At 56.9% G+C, this 10,380-nt stretch overlaps 1 protein-coding gene across 1 annotated transcript in view; it reads right to left on the bottom strand.

Annotated features, from left to right (window-relative positions):
* The window catches only part of Apc2 (adenomatosis polyposis coli 2), a 17,510-nt gene that overhangs the window by 925 nt on the left and 6,205 nt on the right, over nt 1–10,380 (bottom strand). The window contains exons 10-14 of the mRNA XM_013022693.1: nt 7,440–7,579; nt 6,994–7,071; nt 6,725–6,841; nt 6,047–6,261; nt 11–4,183 (exon numbers count right to left, since the gene is read on the bottom strand). Coding sequence (XP_012878147.1) covers nt 11–4,183; nt 6,047–6,261; nt 6,725–6,841; nt 6,994–7,071; nt 7,440–7,579 — 4,723 coding nt within the window. The remainder of the gene's footprint in view (nt 1–10; nt 4,184–6,046; nt 6,262–6,724; nt 6,842–6,993; nt 7,072–7,439; nt 7,580–10,380) is intronic.

Genomic DNA, 10,380 nt, shown 5'->3' with positions numbered 1-10,380 from the left:
GGCCGCCGACTCCACGGAGGACAGCTCGGAGCGGCGGCGGCGCAGCAGGCCGGGCGACTCCTTGATGAAGGTCAGTTGCCGCCGGAAGCCCGAGCGATCGGACGACTCGCTGCCGCTGGAGCGGGCCGAGGCCATGCGGACCAGGCCCAGGCGACCCCCTCGTGCCCCGGGGCTCCCCTCGGGCCCTGCTCGGCCCCTGGGGCTCTGCTCTGGGGCCGACCTGGCCAGTGGCGGTGGACCTCGCCTGGCAGGCCTCTGCATGAACGGGATCCGCACAGGTGACTTCTGTGTCTTGTGCTGCTTGGCCAGGAGAGCCCGAGCCGGTGTCTTGGGCACTGGGGAGGCTCCCGGGCCGGGCAGGGGACCTGCCGATGGGGTGGCCAGGGGGGACTTCCTCGGCAGGGGCTGGGAGGCAGGAGAAGTCTGGGAGGAACTGGAGGATGGGGTCTTGGCCAGGCGGGCAGGGGGGGTAGCACTCCTGGGGGCATGGCGCAGGGCTGCCAACTCTGAGATCTTGCCCGGTCGGTGCAGACTTCGAGATCGCTGCTGCCCAGGGCTGGGAGTCTTGGCCGGAACTTCTGGCTGTGTGGGACCAGGAGCCCCCATCTTTCTCAGTGTGGTGCGGGGCACAGGGACACCTTTGGGCTGGGTCCGGGGACCTGAACTGGGCATGTAGATAACTGTCCGGCCCCGCAGCACGGCAGGCTCTCTGGACACTGCTTTCTGAGAGCCACGTGGCTTCTCAACAGCTCCAGGTGAGCAGGGACTGTCACTACTTTGGGCTGAGGCTGTGCCCCGTTTCTCTGGCCGCCGGGCACTGCCTCCCTCGGCCCGAGCCCCCAGTGGCCGTCCCTTTCTGTGCTTGGAGGGCTGCAGAGTGGAGACATTGGACAGCCCTGACACCAGAGACAGGATGGAGTCTGACTCCGAAGAGGCCTCCATGGTGGCTGCCGCCGCTGCCTGGTGTAACCAGGTGACAATAGAGTTGGCACCCTCCTGGATAGCTTGCCACTCAACGCTGTCCAGGTCAGAAGCTGGATCCAGGCCCGCTACCTCTTCACGGCACTCCCGGGGCATCTCTGCCGCCCTTATGTTCGGCCTGGCAACTCGGGGCTTGCGACGCCTGGATGCCAGTGTCTGGGGCCGCCGCCTAGGCATGGCTGAGCCAATGCATCTGCGCAGTAGCTCCTCTTCTGCCCGTGGGCTAGGAGAGCTGTCCTGTCCGCCACCTGGGCCTGGATCCTTGGTGACTGCTGGCTCCAGGCCTCCTGGACGGCTTGGTGGCCGTTCGGATGGCTCCGGCTCGCTGAGGGAGCTGGCCGAGGAGGTCAGGGAGTAACACGGCGGGGTCTCATCCACAATGAGCCTGGGCTGAGCCCTGGTGAGTGGCGCCACCGCTGGGGTGGCCTTGGAAGGGACCTGGGCCTCCTTTCTGCCTGTGGTTGGATCTCGCTTCAGGGCCCTGGGAATGGCAGATGGCCGCCGTGGCGGTGGCACTGTGACTGGGGGCTCATCATCAGAGTCGTAGAAGCAGTACACGGCCTCCTCGGTGGGGGTGGTGAGACACAGTGACTGCAGCGCCCCGTCCCCACGGGTCTTGCCCTGGCGTGAGGCCTCCTTCTCCGAGCGCGCGCTCGAGGGACGGCTAAGGGGCAGCTCCAGCGCTCCCCGGTTCCGCCCAGCCCCCCGGGCCTGCTCTGTGCTCTTGCCAGCACCCCCTGCCTTAGGCCGGTGTCCAGGGGCCTGCCTGGCAGGGGCTGTGCGGCCTGTGGGTTTTTTCCTGTCTGCCAGCCCACTGGGCTGCGCCCGGGGGGGGCCCTGCAGCGTCTCATCACTGAGCGAGGCAGCACTCGAGAAGTTGACAGGTGTGCCCTCGGCTGAGTCACTGCCCGAGTCGTCCTGGGCGGGGGCAGGTACCAGCATGTAGACGGGTACAGGCAGAGCCCGGTGGCCAGGCACCAGTGCCGAGGCCACCTTTCGGAGTTGAGCGGGCACAGCGGCCCCCAAGCATTCACGCAGCAGCTCCAGTTCCTTGTCTGCGGCCTTGCGGGTACGAGAGCCAGTGGCCACAGGACCTTTGAGGCGGCCCCCAGCCTCCTCCCGCCGGCGGTGTCCCGCCCCCCCGCCCCCTGTGCGCTCTGGGCACGCGGGTGGCTGCAGGCGCAGCTCCACATCCTGCTGCACGTAGAGCTCGTGCAGGGCCAGCGCGCTGAGGCTGGAGGCGCAGGAGAAGTTCTCATCCGGCTTCTCCACAGTGAAGCGCACGCTGCCTGCGTCCAGCTCGCACGGCGGCTGGCAGCGCTCGCGGCAGTCAGCTATGTCCAGGAAACGCTTCACGTAGCTCTCCCACTGCAGGCTGAACTGGCTGGTCTCAGGCTGGCCTGCTGGGGCTGGCGGTGTCTTGCTGCGACTGGGGGGCATGGTCTGCCCAGGGCTGTCAGGCAGCTCGCTGGGGCTGACCGTGCCACTGCCCAGCCCGCTGCATGGGTCACTGGGAATGGAGCTGGCAATGGATGGACTCTCGAAACTGCCCAGCGAGCTTACCGAGCTGCAGCGGCTCAGCACCAGAGGGGTCTCTTGAACACAGTTTTCCGATGAACTGGATGGTGTGGCATCCTCCAGGCCAAGGCCCCGGCTGCAGCCCCGACGGGGTGCGGGGATGGCCACTGGCAGTGAGGTGGAACCGGGACCTCTCCATGCGCCATCTAGTTCCACCTCTCCAGGGCCAGTCTCCTCCAGTCCCTCCAGTGAAGTGTCACTGTCATCCAAGTGGCCACCCTCACTGGGGCCAGCTTGGCCAGTGGAGGACAGTGAGGACAGAGAGCTACAGCGGGAGAGGGACAGTGGCCCATCCTGGGCCACCAACTTCTGAAGGACCTTGCTGGCCACAGGCAGCGGGGCAGCCGCCAGCTTCTCGGGTGCCTTGTTCAGACTGTCTGCAGGCATCCAGGCCTGTTTCCGGGCCCCTGAGGAGGCTCCAAGGCCAGCAAGGGGCCGTGTGCCCACAGTGGCAGTGCCATCAAGCAGTGGCACGTGCTGGTAGGTGGGTGACAGCTTGATGGTGCGCACATGGGCATCCGTGACAGCCGCGGTGTCCGGGGCAGGTGGCTCCATCTTGCTGCCAGACAGGTCCAGGTCCAGCCGACTGGGTCGTGCGTGGCCGCGCAGTGGGTCCTCGCGGTGTTCGGCCAGTGAGGCGAGCGGGCAGGGCCGCATGTGCTCCCTTGGGCAGTACCCATCACTGGTGCTGCCGCTGTTGAGGCTGTCATTGGAGAGGCTGGCATGGGCCGCCTTCAGCCTCAGCAGAGGGTGGGCCCGGCCACTGGACTCCCGCCGCCCACCCTCAGGGCCCCGGCATGGAGAACAGGACTGAGCTCGGCCTTCCCTTGGTGCTTCTTGTCCAGGATCCCCTGAGCTGAGGCTGAAGCTGTCATCCGATGAGGTGTGTAGGGCAGAGATGTCCTCTACCAAACGGTCAATTCGTGCCACCGCCAGCGCCAGCTTGGCTTTGGCCTTGGCTGCCACGGCTGCCTCCCCGCTAGCCTCCTTCTCAGCTTCCAGGCCACCAAGACGGGTGGGTGGGGTACGAGCCAGTGCCTGGCCCTGCAGGAAGTTGCTACCCAGAAACAAAGACAGCACCGCAGGGCTGGCAGGTTCTGCGGTGGCGGCGGCCAGCGATGGTGCATCATCGTCATCGAAGCAGCCCGAGTCCGAGGCATAGTCCTGGGCCAGCCCATCCAGGTGGCGCAGGGGCGGAAGCGGCTTTTTCGAGGTGGCTTCCGGCTCAGGCTCAGGTAGGCCCTGTTTCTCCAGGTGGCCAAGTGCCTGTGCCAAATGTCGGGTGTCCAGCTCAGCCTCTAGTGCTCGCTGCTTCCTCACGTACAGACTGGGCATGCACGTACCTGGGGAGACAGCTGTGGCTGCCGCCTGGTACTTGGCGGGCCGATGGGCCAGCAGGTTGCGCAGGGCAGCTGCACTGCCCATGGCGATCATCTTGTGCTTGGAGTGTACCAGGTTGCGGAGCATGCCCACAGCCCCCAGGTCCCACAGCAGCTCCTGGTCCCGGGGGCTGCGGGCCGAAAGGTTCCACAGGGTGCCGCAGGCGTTGCTCACGATGGTCAGGCTGTGTGAGGTCAGGTGCTGTAGCAGCGTCTGCAGGCAGTTGTGGTCTCGGAGTACCTGCCTGTAGCACACACACAGGGTCAGCTGCCGCCCTCAACTCACCCCACCCCTCCCTGGGAAGCCCTACCAGACCACACCAGGTCTAAAGTACCTAGCTTCTAGCAAATAGACATGGAGACATTGGGAAAGGTATGAATTTCGAGAAACATGCATCAGCCGGGCGCCGGTGGCTCACGCCTGTAATCCTAGCTACTCAGGAGGCTGAGATCTGAGGATCGAGGTTCAAAGCCAGCCCGGGCAGGAGAGACCATGAGACTCTTATCTCCAATTAACCACTTAAAAACTGGAAGTGGAGGGCTGGGAAGGTAGCTCAGTGGTAGAGTGCTTGCCTTGCATGCATGAGGCCCTGGGTTCGATTCCTCAGCATCACATAAGCAGAAAAAGCCTGAAATGACACTGGCTCAAGTGGTAGAGCGCTAGCCTTGAGCTGAAGAGCTGAGGGACAGCGCCCAGGCCCAGAGTTCAGGCCCCACAACCAGACCCAAAAAAAAAAAAAGAGTCTCTCACGGCCTTTGATCATGGCTTTGAACCATGATCTTCAGATCTTAGCCTAATAGTTAGGATTGTAGACATGAGCCAACCACTAGTGCCTGGCCTAAATTTTATCTTATTATTTTTTGTATGTGTGTGTTGGTCATGAGGCCTGAACTCTAGACCTGGGTGCTGTCCCTCAGTTCTTCAGCTCAAGGCTAATACTCTACCACTTGAACCCCAGTGCCACTTCTGGCTTTTTCTACTTATGTGGTGTTGAGGAATCAAACCTAGGGCCTCATGCATGCAAAGCAAGCACTTTACCACTGAGCCATCTTCCCAGTCCTTTATTTTTTAATAGATAATATTAGCCAGGTGCCCATGACTCAAACCTATAATCCTAGCTACTCAGGAGGCTGAGATCTGAGTATGGAGGTTCAAAGCCAGCCTGGGCAGGAAAGTCTAGGAGACTGTTGTTGTTGTTGTTTGTTTTGTTTGGTCCTGGGGCTTTTACTCTGGGCCTGGGCACTGTCCCTCAGCTCTTCAGCTCAAGGCTAGCACTCTACTACTTGAGCCACAGCGCCACTTCCAGCTTTTTTTGTTTATGTGGTGCTGAGGAATCGAACCAGGGCCTCATGCATGAGAGGCAAGCACTCTACCACTGAACCACCTTCCCAGCCCTTTTTTGGGGGGAGGGGGCGGTCATGGGGCTTGAACTCTGGGCCTAACACTGTCCCTCAGCTCTTCAGCTCAAGGCAAGCACTCTACCACTTGAGGCACAGAGCCACTTCTGGTTTTCTGAGTGGTTTATTGGCCTGGGTTGGCTTTGAACCACATCCTCAGATCTCATCCTCCTGAGTAGCTAGGATTACAGGCCTGAGCCACCAGTGCCCGGCTCAGAAGACTCTTATCTTCAATAGACTACCAAAAAAAGCCAGAAATGAGGATGTGTCTAAAGTGGTAGAGTACTGTCCTTGAGCAAAAGAAGCTCATGCAGAGTGCCCAGGCCCTGAGTTCAAGTTCTAAGACTGATACACACACCCAAAAAGAGATAACATTCCTGGACACTGATGGCTCATGCTACCTAAAGACTTATCTCCTAGCAAAAAGCTGGAAGTGGAGCTGTGGCTCAAGTGGTAGAGCGTCAACCTTGAAGCTAAGGGATGAGCTCAGACAATAATAATAAATAGTAATAAACATCTTAGTATATGCTGTATTATAAACAGAATCCTAGTGAAAGATTAGTGAAAAATTCCAAGGGAGCAAAGGAGGAATCCTATTGAGAGGATGTCAGTAAGCAGCCAGGTGGGACCAGAAGTTCCCAGGCCAGCCTAGAGTACATCTGTCCCCCGCCTTGGCTGTGCAGCGTCGCTGTGTGGGGGCCCAGGCTGACCTGTAGTCTTCCCGGGTGGCGATGAGACTGGATACATTGCGCAGGATGCCCCCTCCACTCTCGATGACTGCCAGCGAGTTCCCCTGGCAGCGGTAGGTCAGTGTGCTCACCAGGAAGCCCAGGGCACCGTCTACCTGGCAGATGGCTGCCTTGTTCTCCGTGCTGTGGGCCGACAGGTTCCACAAGGCACTCAGCACGCTCTTCAGGGTGGACTCCTGTACGTGGACAGAGGGGATGGTGTCACACGGCCTCCACTCCAGCCAGCCCAGCACCCACTGGGAGAGAGGCTCACACAATTTTTCCAATACCAGTAAGAACCATAACATCACTGAGCACTGGTGGCTCACACCTGTAAACCTTGATGGGAGGATTGTGGGTCAAAGCCTGTGCAAACAAAAGCCATGAGACTCTTATTTCCAAGGAATCAGCATAAAGCTGGAGGTGAAGATGTGGCTTATGTGGTAGAGTGCCAGCCTTGAGCGAGAAAGCTCAAGGGACTGTGTCCAGACTCTGAGTTCAAATCTCAGTACTGGCAATAAATAAATAAATAACATAAAATCTATCACAGGGCTAGAGCAATGGCTAAGCCACTCCCCCTTGATTCCCCTTAAAGAAAGGGAATGCCCTGCGCAGCTGTGGGGGCTCCTCTGCCCCGCCCCCATCCCTGCTCGTGCCCACCTTGGAGGCCCTCAGGACACACTGCATCAGGGCTGTCATGCTTCCGACCTCTCTTAACACCTTCTTGCTGTTCATGTCTGCCCTCCATGATAGATTTCGGAGGATGCTGGATACCACCTGGGCAGGGGGAAGACAGCCATAGTAGACCCAGTGTCTGGCTTCGTGGCAACCCCTCACCCACCCCCCCATCAGCCCCAGAGAGTGGTGGACAAGAGACACCGGAGGAGGATCACCCATGGCAGAAGCAGTCGAGGCCCTGACTCCAGTACCTGGTGCAGCTCCTCACTCTCAGAGGCCAGCTGGGCTACCATGGCCTCCATGCAGCCCCGACGAGCACACAGTGCAGCCTGTTGGGAGCCACACAGACAGTCACAAACACAGGAGGTGGCAGGGACCACTTAGAGTCTCGCCTCCCTCCTTCTGGGCCCAGACCCCCTGAGCCTCCCTGCTAAGGGGGGATGTGAACGCTGTTGTTCAGATGAGGCTCATACGGATGTAGATACCCTTCCAGCCCAGGGGACTCCACTCTGTGGCAAAGGCCATCTCCTAGGAGGCAGCAGGGGGCCAGCCTGGCCCAGCACAGCCCCAGCCCTCTCCAGCCCTCCCTTGGCCTCAGTCCACCTATCTATACATTGGGAATATGCCCGTCTCTGTCTCCACTCTCATGGCCATGTGCAGGCTGGGGTGAGGTCGATGGGCCTCTCTCCCTGGGTACCTTGTTGGCAACATCTCCAAAGGTAAGGTTGGTGAGGGTCATGCCAGCGTAGCGGCGCAGGGCGAGGTTAAGCGGGTCTCGGGTCATCTTGTGCATCTCGTAGTCTACCTGAAGTAGCTCTGCCACGGCCTGCAGCCCACCTGAGGAGACCGGGCAAGGTTGCACACAGCTCAGAACTTCCTGCCGCTCATCTCCCTTATCCCCTCCGCTCCATGCACTCTGGCTCCACCCTCTGGGCCTGCGCATAAGCGATGGCTTCCTTGTCCTGTGTGGCCAGGCTCTGGCTTCCCTGAGAGACTGCAGTTTCCTGGACCACTAGGCAGAGAGCTGTGTCCACAGGACAGGTCTATCTACAGAGCTCAGATCTACTCATGGGCTATCAGCATACCCACACTGCACTGGTCAGGCAAAGGACGGTTTTTAATCTTACAAAAGAGTGAATGTGTTGGGCACTAGTGGCTCACAACTGTAATTGTAGATTCTCAAGAGGCTGAGATCTGAGGACCATGGCTCTATGCCCAGCCTAGGCAGCAAAGTTTATGAAAATCTTCTCTCCAATTAACTAGCAAAAAGCCAAAAGTAGAGCTGTGGCTCCAGCAGTAGAGTGCCATCCTTGAGCAAAAATGCTAAGTGAGCCCGGGGTTGATGGCTCATGCCTATAATCCTAGGTACTCAGGAGGCTGAGATCTGAGGATCACTGTTTGAAGCCAGGTAGGACAGGAAAATCCATAAGACTCTTATCTCCAATGAACCCAACAAAAAGCCAGAAGTGGTGCTGTGGTTCAAGTGGCAAAAGTGCTAGCTTTGAGCAAAAGAAGCTCAGGGACAACTGGGTGCCGGTGGCTCACGCCTAGCTACTCAGGAGGCTGAAGCCTGAGGATCACAGTTCAAAGCTAGCCCGGGCAGGAAACCTTGTGAGACTCTGATCTCCAACAAAGCACTAGAAAATGGGAAGTGGCCCTGTGGCTCAAACGGTAGAGCGCTCACCTTGAGCTGAAGAGCACAAGGACAGCGCCCAAGCCCAGAGTTCAAGCCCCATGACCAACAACAACAACAACAAAAAAAGCAGCTCAGGGCCGAGGACTGGCAAAAAAAAAAAAAAGGAGGAAGAGAAGCAGAAGCTGCTGTGACCTTTGTACATCACCTTTATAATAACATTAAAAAATTAAAATTAAACACTGAGTGAGAGTGGGAGGCCCTGATTTCAAGCCGGAATGCCAGCACACACTCAATAATGCATGTGACAAGGGCTTTTTTGTTGTTGGTGGTGATGGTGTTGTGGCTTTTGTTTGTTTGTTTGTTTTTGGTCATTCTAGGGAGGATAGAGGAGGGAATTCAGAAATGGAGGGTGGAAGAGTGAACAAAGACAATCATGGTATTCACTATAACTGTGGAAAATGAACAGTACAACTTCTGGGCAGAAACAGGAGGGGAAAACTGGGAGAAAGTGAAGGAAGGGGTGATATTATCCCAGAAAGAAATGTAAGCCAGACACTGGTAGCTTACAGCTGTAATCCTAGCTACTCAAGAGATTGAACGCTAAGGATTGTGGTTTAAAACCAGCCTGGGCAGAAAAGTCTGTGAGCTGGGTGCCAGTGGCTCATGCCTATAATCCTACTCAGGAAGCTGAGATCTGAGAATCGAGGTTCAAAGCCAGCCAGGGCAGGAAAGTCTGTGAGACTCTTATCTGCAATTAACCACCAGAAAACTAGAAGTGGTGCTGTGGCTCAAGTGATAAGAGAGCTTGCCTTGAGCTGAAGCACATGGATAGCTCCCAGGCCCAGAGTTCAAGCCCCACAACAACAACAAAAAAAGTCTATTAGACTCCTATCTCCAATAAACTCCTAAGAAAAAGCCAGAAGAGGGGCCATAGCTCAAGTAGTAGAGAGCCTGCCTAACTTGAGCACAAAGAGGCTCAGGGATAGCAGCCAGGCTCTGAGTTCAAGCTCCAGGATGAACCAAAAAGAAAAAAAATCTACTCAATACTATATTTATGAAACAGTAACCCCTCTGAATATCACCTTTATTATATAGATAGATAGATAGATAGATATATTGTTTTGGGTTTTTTTTGCCAGTCCTGGGGCTTGAACTCAGGGCCTGGGCACTGTCCCTGAGCTGCTTTTGCTCAAGGCTAGCACTCTACCACCTGAGCCACAGCGCCTCTTCCAGCTTTTTCTGTTTATGTGGCACTGAGGAATTGAACCCAGGGCTTCATGCATGCTAGGCAAGTACTCTACCACTAAAACCAGGTTCCCAGCCCCCATAAAATATTTTTAAAGTAGTACATGCACATGGTGTGGATATGAGATGGAGAGAATTTGCAACCTAAGCATAGTGCTTCCCTGCTTAGCAGAAGTGGCAGAAGCAGGTTTGACCTTTCTCAGGACAGGTGGTCAGTAAAGACCACATATCCAAACTTCTCAAAATGAGGTCCAGGTAAGTAATCCTAGCTCCTTGGGAAGGGGACATCTGGAGGATTGCAGTTCAAGGCTAGCCAAGACAAAAATGAAAAGCTAGATGGGGTAATGAAAGCCTGTCACGCCGCTTCACAGGAAGACTAAATAGGAAGATCACCTAAGAATAAATAGGAGTAATAAAACTGAAGCAAAAAGCTGCTCAAGTGGTAGAGCACCTGAGTAGCAAATACAAGGTCCTGAATTAAAAACCCATAGCTGGGCACCAACGGCTCACGCCTGTAATTCTAGCTACTCAGGAGGCTGAGATCTGAGGATCCCAGTTCAAAGCCAGCCCAGGCAGGAAAGTCTGTGAGACTCTTATCTCCAATTAACCACTTAAAAACTGGAAGTGGAGGGCTGGGAAGGTAGCTCAGTGGTAGAGTGCTTGCCTTGCATGCATGAGGCCCTGGGTTCGATTCCTCAGCATCACATAAGCAAAAAGAAAAAAGCCAGAAGTGGCACTGTGGCTCAAGTGGTAGAGC

The sequence above is a fragment of the Dipodomys ordii genome, unplaced genomic scaffold (assembly GCF_000151885.1).
Source record: "Dipodomys ordii isolate 6190 unplaced genomic scaffold, Dord_2.0 Scaffold64, whole genome shotgun sequence".
In the NCBI taxonomy this organism is placed as follows: domain Eukaryota; kingdom Metazoa; phylum Chordata; class Mammalia; order Rodentia; family Heteromyidae; genus Dipodomys; species Dipodomys ordii.
Note: the sequence above shows the minus strand (reverse complement) of the source record. Positions and strands in the feature narration are given on the sequence as shown.